General features: G+C 57.2%; 3 protein-coding genes across 3 annotated transcripts in view; 1 reads left to right on the top strand and 2 right to left on the bottom strand.

The window, feature by feature from the left end:
* The window catches only part of LOC100093104 (dual oxidase 1), a 31,088-nt gene extending 25,057 nt beyond the window's left edge, over positions 1-6,031 (bottom strand). The window contains exons 1-8 of the mRNA XM_029070612.1: positions 5,956-6,031; positions 4,294-4,371; positions 4,036-4,148; positions 2,931-3,027; positions 1,441-1,524; positions 1,119-1,283; positions 464-651; positions 92-293 (exon numbers count right to left, since the gene is read on the bottom strand). Coding sequence (XP_028926445.1) covers positions 92-293; positions 464-651; positions 1,119-1,283; positions 1,441-1,524; positions 2,931-3,027; positions 4,036-4,148; positions 4,294-4,371; positions 5,956-6,031 — 1,003 coding nt within the window. The remainder of the gene's footprint in view (positions 1-91; positions 294-463; positions 652-1,118; positions 1,284-1,440; positions 1,525-2,930; positions 3,028-4,035; positions 4,149-4,293; positions 4,372-5,955) is intronic.
* A 153-nt stretch (positions 6,032-6,184) lies between these two features.
* LOC114813760 (dual oxidase maturation factor 1-like) lies at positions 6,185-10,872 on the top strand. Its single transcript, XM_029070611.1, has 6 exons — positions 6,185-6,331; positions 6,583-6,640; positions 6,812-6,946; positions 9,734-9,947; positions 10,171-10,388; positions 10,592-10,872. The coding sequence occupies exons 1-6, from the start codon at positions 6,185-6,187 to the stop codon at positions 10,870-10,872; spliced, it is 1,053 nt and encodes a 350-aa protein (XP_028926444.1).
* Positions 10,873-12,737: 1,865 nt separating this feature from the next.
* On the bottom strand, positions 12,738-19,692 carry DUOXA2 (dual oxidase maturation factor 2). The gene is made up of 6 exons (XM_001518603.3): positions 19,375-19,692; positions 17,837-17,894; positions 16,960-17,094; positions 15,241-15,454; positions 14,895-15,103; positions 12,738-12,973 (listed from the first exon to the last, which is right to left on the bottom strand). The coding sequence occupies exons 1-6, from the start codon at positions 19,519-19,521 to the stop codon at positions 12,759-12,761; spliced, it is 978 nt and encodes a 325-aa protein (XP_001518653.2). The 5' UTR covers positions 19,522-19,692; the 3' UTR covers positions 12,738-12,758.
* Between the last annotated feature and the right edge of the window lie 512 nt (positions 19,693-20,204).

Below are 20,204 nucleotides of genomic sequence, written 5' to 3'. Positions count from 1 at the left end.
CGCGGTGACTTTTCCCACCGCATGGCTGACCTTTAGCCCCAACGGTCCATCACGACTCCCCTCCGGCCCCTCCTGCCCCACACCCTCGCACCATAGATGCCCCGCGGCCCGCGCTGGCCCGTGGAGGGATCGGGGGCTGTCCACATGAGGAGAGGTCCTTGCGTGTCCCTGGGGAAGTCCGGGTCCGGCCCCGCCGCCAGCTGCCCCCCAGAGAAGCTCCTCAGGGCGTCGCTCCAGGAGTGCGAGGAGCCATAGATAGCGCTGCCGTCCAGCCAGCCGGTCACTTCGTTCACCTGACCGGGGTGGGCCGGAGTCATCACCCGATTGGCGCCCGGGCCTCCCCCAGCCCCAGGAGCCCCTGCCCTCAGCTCCACCCGGAGTTTGCGAGGGGATGCGATAGGGTGTGGAATGGGGGCGGTAGGGGTGGGGGGAAGACCCGGGGAAGCCCGGCCCCAGCCCCAACCTGGTCGCGGGGGTTGCTGGGACTCCGGCCGGTATCCAGGTCCCACTGGCTCCGCTGGAAGGGCAACACCACATCCCCGCTGCCGTCGGGGTCAAACACGGGATCCCCGGCCGGGATGGGGATGTTGAGGAATTCGGCGGGGCAGCCGGGCTGCTCCACGCTCACCACCTCCGACAGCATGTGGTAACCTGGGGACGGGGGTCAGCCGGGGGTCAGCCAAGGGCAGTGAGGAGGGGGCGGGTCAGCCCGGGGCCGTGACGTATGAACCATGACCAGGGTCCCCTCCACCTCCACCCTGTGACTGCACTGTTTTGCTCCCGGTTTGTTCGCCTCCTTGGCAACTGGGGAGGAGCCGGGGAGCGCTGGGGCGCGGGGCACCTCGCGGGCTCTGACATGCCGGGTGGTACCGCCCCGGGGCTGAGCGCCTGGCCTCGACGCCACCCCGTGCTTCCCGGGAAGGCAGGTCCGGCTAACCAGAGGCCGGCTGGTCCTACCCCTCAGCCTTTCCTGTCCTCCCGCACCCCCGTCTCCCACCCCTCGCTCACACACACACACCCCAAGCTCCTGCAGGTCCCTCAGTCATCTCCGGCCCCGGCGGCCGGCCCTGACCCTGCCCCTGCCCACCCGGGCTCGAACCCCCAGCCCCGGTGCTCACCAAAGAAGACCCCCAGCACGGTGCGGTTGCGGAGCGAGGGCTGGCCGGAGGGGCCCCAAGTGACCGCGAGACTGAGGTTGCGGGGGTTGGGCAGGAGCGGCTCCCCCAGGGCCTGGTAGACGCCATCCGCGTAGTTGGCGGGGACCAGGCGCTGCAGCCTGGAGCCTGCAAGGAGGGGGAGGGTCACCGGTGGGCTAGGCACACGCACCCGCTCTCCAGGACCCTCGGAGACCCCCAGCTACCATTGCAGTGCCCTGTATTCTCCCTGCCCCCCGGCTGCCTTGGTCGGTCCACCCGTTCTGGCCCGGCCCAGCCTACCTACCCCGTGCACCCCAGCGGTGCTGGCCCAGGTTGTTGAACCAGCCGTCGTAGCGCTGCACCTCCCAGGAGATGGTGTCCCCGGAATCTGTGGGAACAGGATGGGGTCAGTGTGGGGTCAGGGTCGGGGTCAGGGCAAGGTCGCTGCAGGTGGGTACCAAGACGGAAAGCCAGGGACGAGGGAGGTCAGGACTCTCCTCCACTCAAAAATCATGCTTCTGCGGGGCTGTGGAGGAGAGGAAAGATGGGGAAGAGTGAGGCAAGGGGAGCGAGGTAAGGGGAGGGGCTGGCACCAAGACAGGGGGTCTCCAATAGGAAAGAAAGGGGGGACCAAGGAGCAAGGGGCTGGGGCGGGGGCGAGGGCAGGACCCGTCCCCTCTACCATACCCGCAGTGAAACAGAAACTGTTCCCTCCCTGGTAAGTGATACCGGAGGCCCAGCTCTGCCCAGGGTAGGGGCGGAGAAACTCGCCTTTTGGGGCCAAGCCGAGGCAGCCCCCCGCCCAGGGCAATGGCGTTGGTGGGAGTGACACCTCTCCCCCAAGCCCGACCTTTCTCCCAGTTCCCGGGTGGGCCTGGGGTGAGGCCGTTGATCTGGGTTGTGCCTGGCAGGACCAATACTGGGTTTTAACTGACAGCAAAGGAGAAGATTTCTCCCCACCGCACCTGCGGGCTCACAGGCAATGACAGTGCAGGGTGGCAGCGGGGCTGGGGGTGTCCCTGCCCGGCCCACTGCCCGCTGGCCCCTGCCCACTGCCCCAGCATCTGGGTACTTTCTCTAGGCTACAGGATCCTTCCTCCTGCCTCCTTCGCCTCTAGACCAAGGAGGGGAAGGAGCAGCAGAGCAACAGAAAGGGGTGAATAATGAGGAGCTGAAATTCCAGATGCTTTGCAAGTCCAGGGGCTCTGTGGTCCAACCTCCTGCCTCCAGGCTTGACAGATGGGCATCTTCTGTTCTAACAGATGTCTGAAGAGGGGAGCTGGGGAGGCCCAGCCATTATGGATCTAACAGGCCCCTCTAAATCTCCCTGGCACTGCCTAGGCCAACCAGTCCCACCAGCTGCCTTCTTGTGCCCTCTTGGGTACCTCCTAACCTAGGCTGCACCTGGGACCCCTGGGGTGGGAAGCCAGGCCTTATCCACCAGACCCGGGAGACCCAGGCAGAGGGAAGGGGATGGTGGGGGGTGGTGAGACCTGGCCCCGTGGGTCTCACACACCTGTTGCTCCAACCCGAGTTGGGGATCACTTCTGGACCTCAGGGCCAACTGATCAGGACCTAGACACTCTGATCTCTGGATCCTCTTCTTCCCAGTGCATCCTTGGCTGCATGGCTCAGGGCTAGGTGAATCCAATGGCGAAAGGAGATGGAGGGACAGGAATGGTAGGGGGGGCCTGACAGTGAGAGATGCCAGGTTGGATGAAGGGTAGTGAAGGGAGGGAATCTCTGAATTCTGGGATCCCTTTGTCTTCCTGCCCCACAATAGTAAATACTCACCCCCAGGGCTCCCAAGGCCAGCACAGAAGATCCACGCTAGCACCAGGCTCCAGCCACCTCTGCGAACCATGATTTCACTACGGCTGCGTGACCCACCCTGGAGAACCCGGAAATAAAGGGTTAAGGAAGGGTCTGGACAAGGGTCATTCATTGATTTATTCATTCATTCATTGCTGTAACAGAAAGCTGTCTATCCTAGCTAACCATGGCCCCAACCTAGCCCTAATAATTTGGGGGTGGGGACAGACTTCTTCCTGGACTCCTTCCCTTCTACCAGCTTCCCCTCTGGCTCCACTCTCATGGAGTGGGGGCAGTGCTATAATTCTCAGTGTTCGGGCTTCTTGGGTGAGGGGTACTGACTCCTCTTCTGTGACTCTTGCCTACTTTTCCTAGCGTAGCAAACCAAGCGGGGCAAAGGGGAAACTGAGGCAGCAAGTGGTCCGAGGCCAGAGTCTAGGGTGGCCAACCGCGGAGGGAGGAGCAGAGAGGCTCTGTCCTCCATCTTCTGAGCTAGGGTAGGCCAGCGGGATCGGAGATCAGCCTCTCTCCACGGGCCTGGCCCTTCCTTTTTTCAACCTGGTGGGTGGAGGAGGGATGAAGAAGGGGACAGGAGAGAATCAGTTGGCAGACAGGGGCTGGGAGGGAAGTGTCCCTGACTGACAGTGGATGGGGTCTTCTTTCCCCACCCCCTACCCAAGGATGCCCTGCTCCTTCACACAGCAGCATGACCTAGTGGATAGAGCTGGGGCTTAGGATCAGGAGGTCGTGGGTTCTAATTCCACCTCCTCCACTCCTCTGCTGTGTGACTTCGGACAAGTCACTTCACTTCTCTGTGCCTCAGTTACCTCATCTGGAAAATGGGGATTAAGGCTGTGAGCCCCACATGGAACAGGGACTGGGTCCAACCGGATTTGCTTGTATCCACCACCCCAACGCTTAATACAGTGCTTGGCACATGGTAAGCCGTTAACAAATATCATAATTATTATTATTCACCTCCCCCCACCCAGTACTTCTGATTCAGGGGGGTAGAGGGAGCTGAAGCTTTTCAGGGTAGGGGGTGAGGTCTGGGGCTGGGGAGAAAAAGGATAAGCACCTGTCAGACTGGTCCAACTGGAAGCGAGCCCAGGGCCTGGGTCAGGCTGGCATGGTCAGCTAGGGGGGTCGGCAGGGGGTCTACAGACGTTTCCGTGTGGCTCTCGAATCCTAGACTCTGTCCTAGGAGTCGAGGGGGGGGCGCCCCAGGGTCCTGGGAGAGACTTTCCTTGGGAGAGCAGGTCTGGGGAGGGGAGGGAGAAAGGCCCCTGGCCAGGGGAAGGGATTGAGGGGTGGTCGCCTCCTCGGGAACGGCCCAGGCACTGACCTCTGGCCGCCCAGTCCCAGACCCCCGACGGCGGCTTCGGCTCCAGCTCCTGCTCCGGCCCGGCTCCGGCTCTGAGCTCTGACGGGGAGGAGGGGGAATAAAGAGGGTGGGGGGAGGGCGCGGTCTGGATGAGGGGTGGAACCGGCTGGGGCGGAACCGGGCCCTGGGAAGCCCGGCGAGGCGCACAAGGGCCCAGAGCAACCGGGCCGTGGGAAGCCCGGAGAGGCGCACAAGGGCCCGGAGCACAAGAGGTGAGGCTGCGGACACACGAGGGCTGGGGGGGGGGGACTAGGCCAGAGCCTGTCCTGGGCACAAACCCCCTCCCCACCCTGATTCTCCCTCTCCAGGCCCAGATCTGGATCTCTACTGTTCAGCGTGGGAGGGAAGGGGAGGTAGTTGGGGAGGAAATGTTCCAAGCCCCGGCCCCTCATCCCCCGTCCAAACTGGGATCCTGGGAATCCCCTTCCCCACCTTCGGGATACCCTCCCAGGATGGCGAGACTCCGAGGGGACGGAAGTCATAGGCTCTTGGAGCCCAGGAAGACACTTGGTGACGAGGGGAAGAATCCGGGACAAACCCAGGGGAGGGGGCTTCGGACTCAGTTTACCATCAGAGACGGGAGAGAACCCCCCTCCCCTGGGGCTGGGAGGACAGAAAGCTGAAGGAGGACAGGAGAGCCTCAAGGAGAGGGTGCAGTGTGTACCGTGAGCCTGTCTATGCCTGTCTCCCTGAATCCATGCATGGGTGGATGACCGAGTGTTGGTGGCGACTTGTTTGTGTGTAAATGTAGGGATACGTGTACGTGTATCAACTCTCTAAGTGATTCTGAGTGCGAGGTCTGTGTCTGCACGTGAAACATTTCTGGATGACCGGTTTCTGGATGATGCTAGGTGACTTTGTGTTCTATCAGCAGTCTCTTTAGCTTTCTCGGGATTAGCACTATGTATGTGTATATCAGCAGTTTAGCTATCTGCATGTGTCATTGCGCATCCACTTTCTAGGTGACTGTGTATGTGAGCGCCAGCTCTGTGTGTGTTGTCTATCAGCAGTCTAGCTACCTCTACGTGTATCAAGAGTTTAACTGTCTGTATGTGCCCATGTGTGCATCAGCTCTGAAGATGATTGGGTGTATCAGTGCTCTCTCTAATAATAATAGCGATGGCATTTGTTAAGTGCTTACTTTGTGCCGAGCACTGTTCTAAGCACTGAGGTAGATACAAGTCTTCTAGACTGTGAGCCTGTTGTTGGGTAGGGATTGACTCTATCTGTTGCCGAATTGCACTTTCCAAGTGCTTAGTGAAGGGCTCGGCACAAAGTAAGGGCTCATTAAAGACGATTGAATGAATGAATCCAAGGTAATGAGGTTGAACAAAGTCCCTGTCCCACTTAGGGCTCACAGCCCTAATCCCCATTTTATGGATGAGGTAACTGAGGCACAGAGAAGTGAAGTGACTTGTCCAAGGTGACACAGCAGACAAGTGGCAGAGCCGGGATTAAGAACCGTAGCTGTGTGTTCCCAGAGCGGTCTTTAGCTCTTTGTATGTGCATCAGCAGTCTTGTTGTCATGTGTCAGCTCTCCAGGTGACTCTGTGTGTGTGAGAGGTCTCTAGATGTGTGTGTGTGTGTGTATGTGTGTGTGTGTGTATCAGCAGCCTGGCTTACCCTGTATCAGCCGTCTAGCTGTCCACACGTGAATTAGTTGTATCCTTAGTTTAGCAATCTGTGTCTGCGTGTGCATCAGCTCTCTAGGTGATTCTCTGTGTGTGTGTTTGTGTGAATGTCTATGTGTGTGTGTGTGTGCGTGTGTGAAAGGGAGAGAGCAGTGTGTGGGTTGTGTGTGGCCAGGAGGCTGATCCGGGGTCCCGGGGTGCAGCTCCTCCCAGGTACCACGATGCCCGCCTTCGGACAAACCTTCCCCTTCTACACCGGCCCCAAGCCCGTCTTCCCCGTGGACACCACCTGGGCCGTCACCGCCGCCGTCTTCCTGACCGCGCTGGTCACCTTCATCAGTATCCTGCCGGGCATCCGGGGCAAGTCGGTGAGAGCCGCCCGGTCAGCCCGGGGAAGGCCGGGGCAGCCCGGGGAATCCCGGAGGAGTATAAGGCTTCCCGGATCAATCCGGGGCAGTGTGGGGCCCGGAGGGTACAAGCAGCTTGAGGAGGAGGGAGCAGGCTGAGAGCGGGGGTCGATTCTGGGAGAGGGGGCAGTAGGGGAATAGGCTGCTCTCTGACCACCCCGGGCTTCCCCGCCCTCTCTCCCCTCTCCTCCTCATCCCATCCCCATCCCCAGAGGCTGTTCTGGTTGCTGCGCGTGGTGATCAGCCTGTACATTGGAGCCGCCACGCTGGGTGAGTGTGGCCGGAGCAAGTCGGGGACCAACGGGCCCCGAGCCAGGCCTTCTTTCGTGCATCCTCTCCCCCAACATGCATGCTTCCCTTCCCTCCCTGTGCTCCCACCTGCCCGTCTCCTGTCCCGTGCCCCATCGGCCCCTCACCGTTGCCCCTACCTGTCCCCCCCAGCGGTGAATTTCAGCGGGGAGTGGGCCGTGGGCCGGGTCAGCGCCAACACCACGTACAAAGCGTTCAGCGCGGCGCGGGTGAGCGTGGACATCGGGCTGCAGGTCGGGCTGAGCGGCGTCAACATCACCCTGAAAGGTGAGGAGGGGCGGTGCCCGGGGGCCTGGGGACGGTGGGTTGGGAGGGTCTGGGGTGACCAAACACACACACACACATTGTTCATTCTTTCATTCAATCGTATTTATTGAGTGCTTACTGCATACAGAGCACTCTACTAAGCCTTTGGTAAACAGCATGGTTTAGTGGAAAGAGCATGGGCTTGGGAGTCAGAGGATGTGGGTTCTAATCCCAGATCCGCCACTTGTCTGCTGTGTGATCTTGGGCAAGCTGCTTAACTTCTCCATTCATTCATTCATTCAATAGTATTTATTGAGCGCTTACTATGTGCAGAGCACTGTACTAAGTGCTTGGAATGGACAATTCAGCAACAGATAGAGACCATCCCTGCTCAATAATGGGCTCCCAGTATAAGCGGGGGAGGCAGACAGCAAAGCAAAACAGAACAAAACAAAACAAGTAGTACCTCATCTGGACCTCCTCTTTGAGTCCCACATGGGACCACCTAATGACCTTGCATCTACCTCAGCGCTTAGAACAGTGCTCTGCACATAGTAAGCACTTAACAAATACCACAATTATTAATTAGTACTATTATTATTACAGTACAACAAAAAACAGTGACAGTCCCTGCCCCCAACAAGCTCACAGTCCTGAAGGGGGAACACATTCATTCATTCATTCATTCAATAGTAATAATGTTGGTATTTGTTAAGAGCTTACTATGTGTAGAGCACTGTTCTAAACAAGTATTTACTGAGCGCTTACTGTGTGCAGAGCACTGTTCTAAGCGAGTATTTACTGAGTGCTTACTATGTGCAGAGCACTGTACTAAGCGCTTGGAATGGACAATTCGGCAACAGATAGAGACAATCCCTGCCCATTGACGGGTTTACAGTCTAAGCGGGGGAGACAGTCGGACAAAAAAAAGACAACTTAATCACGATAAATAGAATCAAGGGGATGGAAATCTCATTCACAAAATAAATAGGGTAATAAAAACATAGACAGATGAGCACAGTGCTGAGGGGAGGGGAAGGGGGGGAGCAGAGGGAAAAGGGGGAAAGGGGGCTTAGCTGAGGGGAGGTGAAGGGGGGGCAGAGAGGGATCAGAGGGAAAAGGAGAAGCTCAGTCTGGGAAGGCCTCTTGGAGGAGGTGAGCTCTCAGGAGGGCCTTGAAAAGGGGAAGAGAGTGTGGCAGAGGTGAGGAGGGAGGGTATTCCAGGACAGAGGTAGGACGTGGGCCAGGGCTCGACGGCGGGATAGGTGTGAACGGGGGATGGTGAGGAGGTGAGCGGCAGAGGAATACAAGAAAATAAAGTTACTTGGTGGTGTCGAGCTCTCCCATAAGAGAAGCAGCGTGGCTCAGTGGAAAGAGCATGGGCTTGGGAGCCAGAGGTCATGGGTTCGAATACCAGCTCTGCCACTTGTCAGCTGTGTGGCTGTGGGCAAGTCACTTCACTTCTCTGTGCCTCAGTTACCTCATCTGTAAAATGGGGATGAAGATTGTGAGCCTCATGTGGGACAACCTGATTACCTTGTATACCCCAGCGCTTAGAGCAGTGCTCTGCACATAGTAAGCGCTTAACAAATACCAACATTATTATTAGTAGTAGTAAGCGCTTAATATCTACATGACGGCCTCTGCTGCTCTTTGTCGCCCCCTGTCGCCAGGACACTTCGCTGGGTCTCCCGAGGCCGCTCTGCCCCCTGCCGACAGCTTTCTTCATTACAGGGAGCATCACCCACCGCCAACCTTGAGCTTTGCCCCCCCTCTAATAATAATTAATAATAAGGTTGGTATTTGTTAAGCGCTTACTACGTGCGGAGCACTGTTCTAAGCGCTGGGGGAGATACAGGGTCATCACGTTGTCCCACGTGAGGCTCACAGTCTTGACTCTATTTATTGCCATTGTTCTTGTCTGCCTGTCTCCCCCGATTAGACTGTGAGCCCATCAAAGGGCAGGGATTGTCTCTATCTGTTGCCGACTTGTACATTCCAAGCGCTTAGTACAGTGCTCTGCATATAGTAAGCGCTCAATAAATACTAATGAATGAATCCTCATTTTAGAGATGAGGGAACAGAGTTATTATCATTTTCTTTGTTCTGCGCTTACTATGTGCCAGGCACTGTACTAAACGCTGGGGTAGATTCAAGGTAATTGGGCTGGACACAGTTCCTGTCCTCCATGGGGCTCACAGTCTTAATCCCCCTTTTGCAGAGGAGATCCGTTGTTGGGCAGGGATTGTCTCTGTTGCCGAATTGTACATTCCAAGCGCTTAGTACAGTGAGTCTGCACATAATAAGCACTCAATAAATACAATTGAACGAATGAATGAAAGGAGGAGGGGGGTGGGAGTGTGAGCCCACTGTTGGGCAGGGATTGTCTCTATCTGTTGCCGACTTGTTCATTCCAAGTGCTTAGTACAGTGCTCTGCACATAGTAAGCGCTCAATAAATACTATTGAATAATTGTCCATTCCAAGTGCTTAGTACAGTGCTCTGCACCCAGTATGCGCTCAATAAATATAACTGAAGGAATGAATGAGGTCACTGAGGCCTGGAGAAGTAAAGTGACTTGCCCAAGATCAAACAGCAGGCAAGTGGCGGAGGCGGGATTAGAACCCATTACCCCTGACTCCCAGGCCCTTGTTCTATCCACAAGGCCGTGCTGCTTCCCTGAGTTGGTCGAGCTACACAACACACACCCCCCCCCACACTCCTAGGCACAGTCCCATTCGAACACTGCGAAACACACAGAGCCAAACCTGCACACCCCCTCACTCGGCCTCCCCCGCCCTCCCGCAGGGACCCCCCTGCACCAGCTGAACGAGACCATCGACTACAACGAGCGGTTCAACTGGAGGTCTGGGGAGAACTACGAGGCGGCCTACGAGGCCGGGCTGGAGAAGGGGCTGCCCGACCCGGTGCTCTACCTGGCCGAGAAGTTCTCCCCGCCCAGCCCCTGCGGCCTGCACCAACAGTACCGCCTGGCCGGACACTACGCCTCGGCCACCCTCTGGTGAGACCCGCGGTGGGCGGGGGGGACCCTGGGGGGCGAGGGGTCAGGCCTCTCAGGTCCGCCCACCCGTGTTTGGGCCGGGCCGTGCTGCCCGTTTCTCCTAAACGAGGCCACGACTGAGCCTCGGCGACCAGTCGAGTGAGGAGGGGACCCGGTTTAGTGCTTGGACCTACCCCTCTCCCTCCTCACCACCCGGCCGTGCTCTGACCCCTCCCTCCCCCAGGATGGCATTTCTGTGTTGGCTGCTGGCCAACGTCCTGCTGTCCATGCCCGCGCTGGTCTACGGTGGCCACATGCTCCTGGCCACCGGCACCTTCCTGCTCCTGTCGCTGCTCTTCTTTTCCATGGCCACTGCCCTCACACCCCCATGCCTCCTCCGCCTGGGCCCTGCCACGCTGCAAACCCACCGGGGCACCGCCTTCTGGCTCACGCTGTTCACGGGTGAGGGACCGGCAGGGAGAGGGGAGTGTGGGTGTGTGGGTGGGGGACGGGGGGTGGGTCGCCCAGCCCCAACCCTCTCCCCCGACCCTGGCAGTGACCAGGTCGTTGAGCCCGCGGGGAGGCGGGAGGGGCCCAGCAGGGTGGGGGTCGCAGCAGGGGGCGATGGCCCTGACGGTGAGGCCTGTGCCCTTTGACCCGCCCAGGATTGCTCTGCCTGGGCCTGGGCCTGGCGGTGACGGTCCTGCACCGGAAGAGGCCGGACAGACTCAAGATCTTCTTCAACCAGAGCGAGGTGGGGCGGCCCGAGGTGGGAAGGCCCGGTCCCCGCTACCGGCCCGTGGTGGACAGCACGCGGGGCCGGGACATCGCCCTGTCCGAGGCCCTCCTGGAGGAGGACGAGCCCACCGCCGGCTCCTCCCCCTGCTCCTCGCCCGGCCCGGTCCCCAGCCCCGGACCTTCCCCCACCGCTAGCGGTGCCCCTTAGCCCCTCGGACCAAGCCCACCCCCCTGGACCCTCGGACCAGGCCCGGACATGCCCCCATCGTCTCCCCTCCCTCTTTTCTCCAGCCCGGACCCCAACCCCTGGCGGAAAAGAAATCAGGCAGAGGGGACCAATGAGAATAAAGGCGGGTACGAGGCCCCTCATCCCGGCGCTGCCTGTCTCTGCGTGGCGGAAGAGGGTCGAGGACAGGTGGAGCAGAGGGTCTCAGCCCACCCCACCGGCCCAGGGTCGGCAGGCTCGGAGAAAGGCCGACCCTCCGGAGCCGCCCGATGAGCGACCTGCTCGCGCCGAGCGCCAAAGAAGACTTAGGTGTTGCTTCCAAGAGAGACGGGGTCAGGGGTGGGGTTCAGGCGGGTTGGGTCTCCCCCCTCTCCCTCTCTCCTGTCCCCAATATCCCAACCCCCCCCAAACCGGCTGAGCTCAACCAGGGCTGAGAAATAAAAAAATATTTTTTATTACCAGAACACCCTCTCACCCCGCAACAACCCCGTGGGGCAGCCCCGGTCTGTCCAAGCAGGGAGCAGAACCTCCGACCAGCGGTGGTGTAGGAGGGGTGTGCGCCTTATGCATGTCCGAAGCAGCGTGGCTTAGTGGATAGAGCCCGGGCTTGGGAGTCAGAGGATGTGGGTTCTAATCCTGGTCCCGCCCCTTGTCTGCTGTATGACCTCGGGCAAGTCCCTTAGCTTCCCTGGGCCTCGGTTACCTTCTCTGTAAAATGGGGATTAAAAATGTGAGACCCACGTGGGACACCCCGATTACTCTGTATCCACCCCAGCCCTTAGAACAGTGCTTGAAACATAGTAAGCGCTTAATACCACAATTATTATTACTACTTTCTAAGTGTTTAGTCCAGTGCTCTGCGCACAATAAGCAAAGCAGCGTGGCTCAGTGGAAAGAGTTCGGGCTGGGGAGTCAGAGGTCATGGGTTCTAATCCCGACTCCCCCGCTTGTCAGCTGTGTGACTTTGGGCAAGTCACTTCACTTCTCTGGGTCTCAGTTCCCTCATCTGCAAAACGGGGATGAAGACTGTGAGCCCCATGTGGGAAAAACTCATCACCTTGTACGCCCCCACCCCAGAGCTCAGAACAATGCTTGACACATAGTAAGCCCTTAACAAATACCATCATCATTATTGTGATTAACCTATCTGTACCTCAGTTCCCTCATCTGTAAAACGGGATTGAGGACTGTGAGTCCCACGTGGGACAACCTGATTACCTTGCATCCCCCCAGCGCTTAGACTGTAAGCCCATCAGTGGGTAGGGATTGTCTCTATCTGTTGCCGGATTGTACATTCCAAGCGTTTAGTACCGTGCTCTGCACATAGTAAGCGCTCAATAAATACTATTAAATGAATGAAAAGTGCTTGGCACATAGTAAGCGCTTAACAAATACCATCATCATTATTACGATTACCTTCTCTGTACCTCAGCTCCCTCATCTGTAAAACGGGGATGACGACTGTGAGCCCCACGTGGGACAACCTGATCACCTTGTATCCCCACCCCCCCAGCGCTTAGAACAGTGCTTGACACATAGTAAGCGCTTAAATACCATCATCAGTATTACAATTAACTTCTCAGTACCTCAGTTCCCTCATCTGTAAAACGGGGATGACGACTGTGAGCCCCACGTGGGACCACCTGATCCCCTTGCCTCCCCCCAGCGCTCAGCAGAGCAGTGCTTGGCACGTAGTAAGCGCTTAACAAATACGGTCATCGTTATTATTATTAGTCAGCGCTCAATAAATCGGATTGAATGAAGGAAGGAAGATGGGAGGGGGGGCGGGTCCCCGGGAGAGGCTGCGGCTGCGCAGTCCGGCCGCCAGGGGGCGCCCCGCTGCTGGGGTTCCCGGCTTGGAGCGCCCTCTAGAGGCGCACGTGGAGCAGTGCGTCGGGGTGGCTGGGGTCGCCGGCCTGGTGGTCGTCGGGCACGAAAAGCGGGTTGCTGTAAGCCCGGGGCGGCGGCCCCTCGGCCTCTCCCCTTTGGTCCTCGCCGCTCAGGTCCAGGAAAGCGCGCAGGCCGCCAGGTCTCGCCCGGTGGAGGCCCAGCACGGCCCCGCCCAGCACAAAGCACAGGAGCCCTGGGGGAGGGGGCGGTGGAGAGAGGGTCAGCGACACCGGGCGGGACCCCCCCTCCAGAAGCAGCGTGGCCTAGGGGAGAGGCACGGGCTTGGAATAATAATAATCATGTTGGCATCTCTTGATTCTATTTATTGCTATTGTTCCTATCTGGCCGTCTCCCCCCGATTAGACTAGAGAAGCAGTGTGGCACAGTGGAAAGAGAACGGGCTTTGGAGTCGGAGGTCATGAGTTTGAATCCCAGCTCTGCCACTTGTCAGCTGTGTGACTGTGGGCAAGTCACTTAACTTCTCTGTGCCTCAGTTACCTCATCTGTAAAATGGGGATTAAGACTGTGAGGCCCCACGTGGGACATCCTGATTCCCCTGTGTCTACCCCAGTGCTTAGAACAGTGCTCGACACATAGTAAGCGCTTAACAAATACCAACATTATTATTATTATTATGAAAGGGCAGACACTGTCTCTGTTACCAATTTGTACATTCCAAGCGCTTGGTACAGTGCTCTGCAGAGTAAGTGCTCAATAAATACTATTGAATGAATCTCTTAAGCGCTTACTCTGTGCAGAGCAATGTGCTAAGCGCTGGGGGAGATTTACAGGGTCATCAGGCTGTCCCACGGGAGGCTCACAGTCTTTAATCCCCATTTTTCAGATGAGGCCCAGAGAAGTGAAGTGACTTTCCCACGGTCACCCAGCTGACAAGTGGCGGAGTTGGCATTCGAACCCATGACCTCTGACTCCCCAGCCCGGGCTCTTTCCACGGAGACACACTGCGTCTCTTAAGTCAGAAGGAGCTGGGTTCCACTTCTCATTCTACCACTTGTCAGCTGTGTGACTTTGGGCAAGCCACTTCACTTCTCTGGGCCTCAGCTACCTCATCTGTAAAATGGGGATGAAGACTGTGAGCCCCACGTGGGACAGCCTCACCACCTTGTATCCCCCAGCGCTTAGAACAGTGCTTGGCACATAGTAAGCGCTTAAACAAACACCAACATTATTATTATTATAAAGCACAGGCCTGGAAGTCAGAAGGAGCTGGATTCCACTTCACATTCTACCACTAATCTGCTGTGGGTCTTTGGAGATGTCACTTCACTTCTCTGGGCCTCAGCTACCTCATCTGTAAAATGGGGATGTAGACTTTGAACCCCACGTGGGACAGCCTGATCACCTTGTATCCCCCAGCACTTAGAATAGGGCTTGGCACATAGTAAGTGCTTAACAAATACCATCACTATTATTATTATTCTCTGGGCCTCAGTTCCCTCATCGGTAAAATGGGAATGAAGACTGTGAGCCCTCCGTGGGACAACCTGCTTACCTTCTATCTACCCCGGCACTTAGAACAGTGCTTGGCACATAGTAAGCGCTAAACAAATAGAGCATGGGCCTGGAAATCAGAAGGAGCTGGATTCCACTTCACATCCTACCACTAGTCTGCTGTGGGTCTTTGGAGAAGTCAGTTAACTTCCCTGTGCCTCAGCTCATCTGTAAAATGGGGATCGAGACTGTGAGCCCCATGTGGGACAGGGGCTGTGTCCAACCTGATTATACTATTAATAATAATTATGGTACCTGTTAAGCGCTTCCTATGTGCAAGGCACGGTACTAAGCGCTGGGATAGATACGAGCAAATCTTCAGGCTGGACCAAGTCCCGGGGCACACAGTCTCAATCCCCACTTTATAGAGGAGATAATTGAAGCACAGAGAGGTGAAGTGACTTGCCCAAGGCCATACAGCAGACAAGCGGTGCAGTGAGGATTAGAACCCATGACTTTCTGACTCTCAGGCCCATGCTTTATCCATTATGCCATGCTGCTTCTTCGATCGCCTTGTATCCACCCCAGCGCTTAGTACGGTTCCTTGCACATAGTAAGCGCTTAACAAATACCATTTTTTTTTTTTAGTCCCCCGCCCTTACCAGTGGCCAGCGTGATCCAGAAAGCGACCCCGTAGCTGGTGGTGAGGGTGGCGGGGCCGAGGCGGAGCGGGCAGGTGGCCGAGGCCGAGACGAAGGAGAGAATCGTGAAGATCAGGAAGGCGCCGGCCGCCAACAACGTGAAGCCACCGTAGTGCGGGGCCGGCAAGGACAGGAGCACGTTGGACAGGAGCCAGAAGCAGAACGCCACCCTGGGGGGGGAAGGCCGAAAAGGGGGGCCGGGTGTCAGGACCCACTCCCCTCTCGCTAGGAGAGGTGGACAGGGAGATGGACGGGGAGGTGGAGCTGTGGCCACCTGCCTGGAGACCCCCTCACCACTGGGTCTCACCAGAGGGTGGCCGAAGCGTAGTGTCCGGCCAGGCGGTACTGTTGGTGCAGGCCGCAGGGGCTGGGCGGGGAGAACTTCTCGGCCAGGTAGAGCACCGGGTCGGGCAGCCCCTTCTCCAGTCCGGCCTCGTAGGCCTCCTCGTAGTTCTCCCCCAACCTCCAGTCGAACCGCTCGTTGTAGTCGATGGTCTCGTTCAGCTGGTGCACGGGAGTCCCTGCAGGAGGGCCGGGGAGGCCGAGTGAGGGGGTGTGGAGGCTAGATGCGGTGTGTTTCACAGTGTGTGTCTGTGTGTTGAGGAGCTCAGCCAACACAGCCTGTTCCCATCTTACTCATCAGGGGCCAGGGAAGAAAGATCAAGATTGGCGGCAGGTGATGCTCCCTTGTAACGACCAAACCTGTCGGCAAGGGGCAGAGCAGCATCGGGAGACCCAGCAAATGGGCCTCGCAAAAAGCAACTAACAGGGTCGGCTTGTTTGACCAATAAACCATTGATTTGTGTGTATTTGTCAGTTTGTTTTGGTTCCACCTTCACAACATCGCTAAAATCCACCCTTTCCTCTCCATCCAAACTATTGCCGCGTTAAGACGATCACTTATCCTCTCCCGCCTTGATTACTCTATCAGCCTCCTTGCTGACCTCCCAGCCTCCTGTCTCTCCTCACTCCCGTCCATTCTTTACTCTGCTGCCTGGATCATTTGCCCACAAAAACATTCAGGACAGGTTTCCTCATTCCTCAAGGAACTTCAGTGGTTGCCCATCCACCTCCGCATCAAGCAAAAAGTTCTCACCATTGGCTTTAAAGTAACAATAATAATAATAATGACATTGCATTTGTTAAGCACTTACTACATGCAAAGCACTGTTCTAAGCGCTAGAGAGGATACAAGGTGATCAGGTGGTCCCACATAGGGCTCACAGTCTTCATCCCCATTTTACAGATGAGGGAAGTGAGACCCAGAGAAGTGAAGTGACTTGCCCAAAGTCACACAGCTGACAAGCAGCTGAGCTGGGATTTGAACCCCTGACCTCTGACTCCTAAGTCCGGGCTCTTTCCACTGAGCCACGCTGCTTCTCTACAAGTACTCAATCACTTTGCCCCCATCTTACTTCAGCTCGCTATTCTCCTACTACAACAGTCAACACACGTTGCTTCTTTAATGCCAACCTTCTCACTGTCCCTCCATCTCGTCTATTTCGCCGCTGACCCCTCTCCCACATCCTCCCTCTGGCCTGGAACGCCAATAGTATTTATTGAATGCTTACTATGTGCAGAGCACTGTACTAAGCGCTTGGAATGTACAATTCGGCAACAGATAGAGATAATTAACCGCCCCCTCCCACACACCTTAAAGTCTTACTGAAGTCACATCCCCTCCAAGAGGTCTTCCCAGACCAAAGCCCTCTTTCCTCTCCTCCCACTCCCTTCTGCGTCTCCCTGAATCACTCTCTTTATTCACCTTCCCCTCCCAGCCCAGAGCATTTATGTCCAGATCTGTAATTTATTTATTTCTATTAATGTCTGTCTCGCCCTCTAGACTGTAGGCTCGTTGTGGGCAGGGAATGTGTCTGTTTCTTGGGAACAGTGTACTCTCCCAAGCGCTTAGTACAGTAAGTGCTCAGTAAATACGGTTGAATGAATGAACGAATGGTCACCCCGAGCCCACCCCCAAACTCGTCGAGCCCCTCCCCATCCCACTGTCCCCAGGCCCCCCTCTCACCTTTCAGGGTGATGTTGATGCCGCTCAGCCCGACCTGCAGCCCGATGTCCACGCTCACCCGCGCCGCGCTGAACGCTTTGTACGTGGTGTTGGCGCTGACCCGGCCCACGGCCCACTCCCCACTGAAATTCACCGCTGGGGGGGACAGGTAGGGCACGGGATATATGGCAAGAACAGAACAGGCCGGTCCTTCAAATACCCACAGATCCCTTCATCCCCCCCGCTAGATTCTCATCCTCACACAGTCGATAATGGTGGCATTTGTTTTGCGCTTACTCTGGGTCAAGTATTGTTCTAAGCGCTGAGGTAGATACTGTGTCCAGTGTGATTTGCTAGTATCCTCTCCAGCGCTTAGTACAGTGCCTTAACAAATATCACAATTAATAAGTCACGTTGGATCAGTCCCGGCCCCACATACGGCTCACGGTCAAAGTAGGAGGGAGAACGGGTATTAAATCCCCATTTTAACTTCTCGGGGATGTCCATTTTACAGATGAGGGGACTGAGGCACCGAGAAGTTAAAATGGGGATGAAGACTGTGAGCCCCTCGTAGGACAACCTGATTACCTGGTACCCATCCCAGCGCTTAGAATAGCGCTTGGCACATAGTAAGCGCTCAACAAATACCAACGTTATTTTACCGATGAGGAAACTGAGGCACAGACAAGTTAAGTGACCCGTCCAAGGCCTCCCAGCAGGCAAGCGGCGGAGGCGGGATTCGAACCCAGGTCGTCTGACTCCCAGGCCCGTGTTCTTTCCACGGAACTTCCCCCATCCTTGCTCACACCCGCTCACCCTCAGAGGCCCTCACCACTCTCACGAAATCTCCCACGCCTTCCCGCCGTCTCTCTGGAGCGCTCACAACGCGTGGACTCACCTACGATCTCGGCGCCGATGAAGAGGCTGAGGAGGATCCGCACCAGCCAGAACCAGCGCTGCGGGAAAGAGCGGGACGGGGAGGAGGCTCAGGAGGGAAATGCGGTGCCTTCGCTCCCTTAGGCCCCGCGGCCCGTCCGGACCTCGTCCGTCCCCCCCCCGGCCCTCGGTCACGGCTCGATGCGGCCTGGTCAGCGGGACCCTTCCCCCATCCCCATCCCCTCCTCTTCTCAAGCCACTGGTCCGTGAGGTCTCGGCCGTCAAGAGGCGGGCGGGGAAGGCAACTCAACTGTGGTATTTGTTAAGGTATTTGTATTTGTTAGAGGAGCAGCGTGGCTCGGTGGAAAGAGCCCGGGCTTTGGAGTCAGAGGTCATGAGTTCGAATCCCAGCTCTGCCACTTGTCAGCTGGGTGACTGTGGGCAAGTCACTTAACTTCTCATCTGTAAAATGGGGATTAAGAGTATGAGCCCCACGTGGGACATCCTGATTCCCCTGTGTCTACCCCAGCGCTTAGAACAGTGCTCGGCACATAGTAAGCGCTTAACAAATACCAACATTATTATTATTATTATTATTATTAAGCGCTCACTATGTGCCAGGCACTCGTTAAGCGCTTACCATGAGCGCGGCTTAGTGGAAAGAGCTCCGGCTTCGGAGTCAGACGTCTTGGGGTCTACTCCCAGCCCTTCCACTGTGTCACCTGTGTGACTTTGGGCATGTCACTTCACTTCTCTGTGCCTCAGTGACCTCATCTGTAAAATGGGGATTAAAACTGTGAGCCCCATGTGGGACAAGCTGATGATCTTGTATCTACCCCAGGGCTTAGAACAGTGCTTGGCACGTAGTAAGCGCTTAACGAATACCTACATTATTATTATTATGTGCCAGGCACTCTACTAAGCGCTGGGGTGGATACAAGCAAATCGGGTTGGACACAGTCGATGCCCCACCTGGGCTTCGCAGTCTCAATCCCCATGTTACAGAGGAGGGAACTGAGGTTTAGAGAAGCGAAGTGACTTCCCCAGGGTCACACAACAGACAAATACTAAGCGCCGGGATGGACCGGGCAAATCGGGCTGGACACAGCCCTCGACTCCGGGGTGCCCGGACACACACACACACGTAACAATAATGATGGTATGTGTTAAACGCTTACGATGTGCCAGGCACCGTACTAGGCGCTGGGGAGGGTACCAGCAAATCGAGTTGGACACAGTCCTTGTCCCTTGTGGGGCTCGCAGTCTCAGTCTCCATTTAACAGGTGAGGTAACTGAGGCACGGAGAAGGGAAGTGACTTGCCCACGTACACACACATACACATACACACGCGCGCGTTGAAGGGAGATCGTCAGGGATGGGATGACTTGCCTTGCCCCAGGACCGGCACAAATGCACCCCACCGCCCAGCTCTGGGCCTCAGTTTCTCCTGGAGGGAGCGAGGGAGCTGGTCCCGGGGCTTGGAAGAAGGGACTCGGCCACTGCCCCCTTTACCCTCATCCCCTTGGGTCCCTTCGACCCCGGGGGGGTGGGTTCCTTACCGCCCGGCCGCGGACGCCTGGAAGGATGAACAGGAAGCTGGCGGCCAGGGCCAGAAACACGATGATGACCACGAGCAGCGGTACGGGGACACCGGCCGGATGGCGAGGTTGCGGGTAGAAGGGCAGGACTCCATTCCACAGGGTCATGCTGGATCCAGCCCGAGGCACCGGGGAGGTCGAGGCACTGAGGGAGGTCGAGGCACCGCTGAAGATCGAGGCACCGGGGAGATCTGTGGAGTGACCAGAGACTTGAGTGGGAGCCTGAGGGCTGGGCCCTGCTCCTGGTGCCCCCTCCCTTTCTGGCCTCCCGGGACCCAACCCCTCCTCAGCCCGGGCTGGAGCAGAGAGGGGTGGTAGAGAGGGGTGGTCCTTGGGCACAAAGACCCCAGGCGTGCGACCCTCCTCCTGGGTTCTCGCTGGGCTTTCTCTCTCACCGGCTCCGTTGGCTGTGTCGGGTCTCTAAGTCTCCGGCTAACGCCACTTGTTTCCTTTTATAGCGCGCCTTGGGCCTGTCCCGGGGTCTCCAAGAGGGAATAAAGAGGGGGAGGGGCCTCGCTGAGCAGCAGCTAAGGGAGGAGGGACCTGTATGCTAACACCGACCCCACCCCAGGGGTAGCTAGCAGGTGCCGCCCGGCAGGTAGTCACCACTTGGACTGGACTCTGGAGGCAGCGGACACCGGCCCAGGACCGAGCCCGGGATAGAGAGAGGCCGGAGGCAAGGGAGGTCAGTCACGGGAGAAGGAAATGGGCATTTAGAGACCCAGAGACAGGAGAGATCGAAATTCGAGATGACAGGAAGGGACTCAAACGGGGAGCTTCGTGGGCAAGGA

This window comes from Ornithorhynchus anatinus, chromosome 8 (genome assembly GCF_004115215.2).
Source record: "Ornithorhynchus anatinus isolate Pmale09 chromosome 8, mOrnAna1.pri.v4, whole genome shotgun sequence".
In the NCBI taxonomy this organism is placed as follows: Eukaryota; Metazoa; Chordata; class Mammalia; order Monotremata; family Ornithorhynchidae; genus Ornithorhynchus; species Ornithorhynchus anatinus.
The sequence above is the reverse complement of the archived record's forward strand: the minus strand, read 5'-3'. Positions and strand labels throughout refer to the sequence as shown.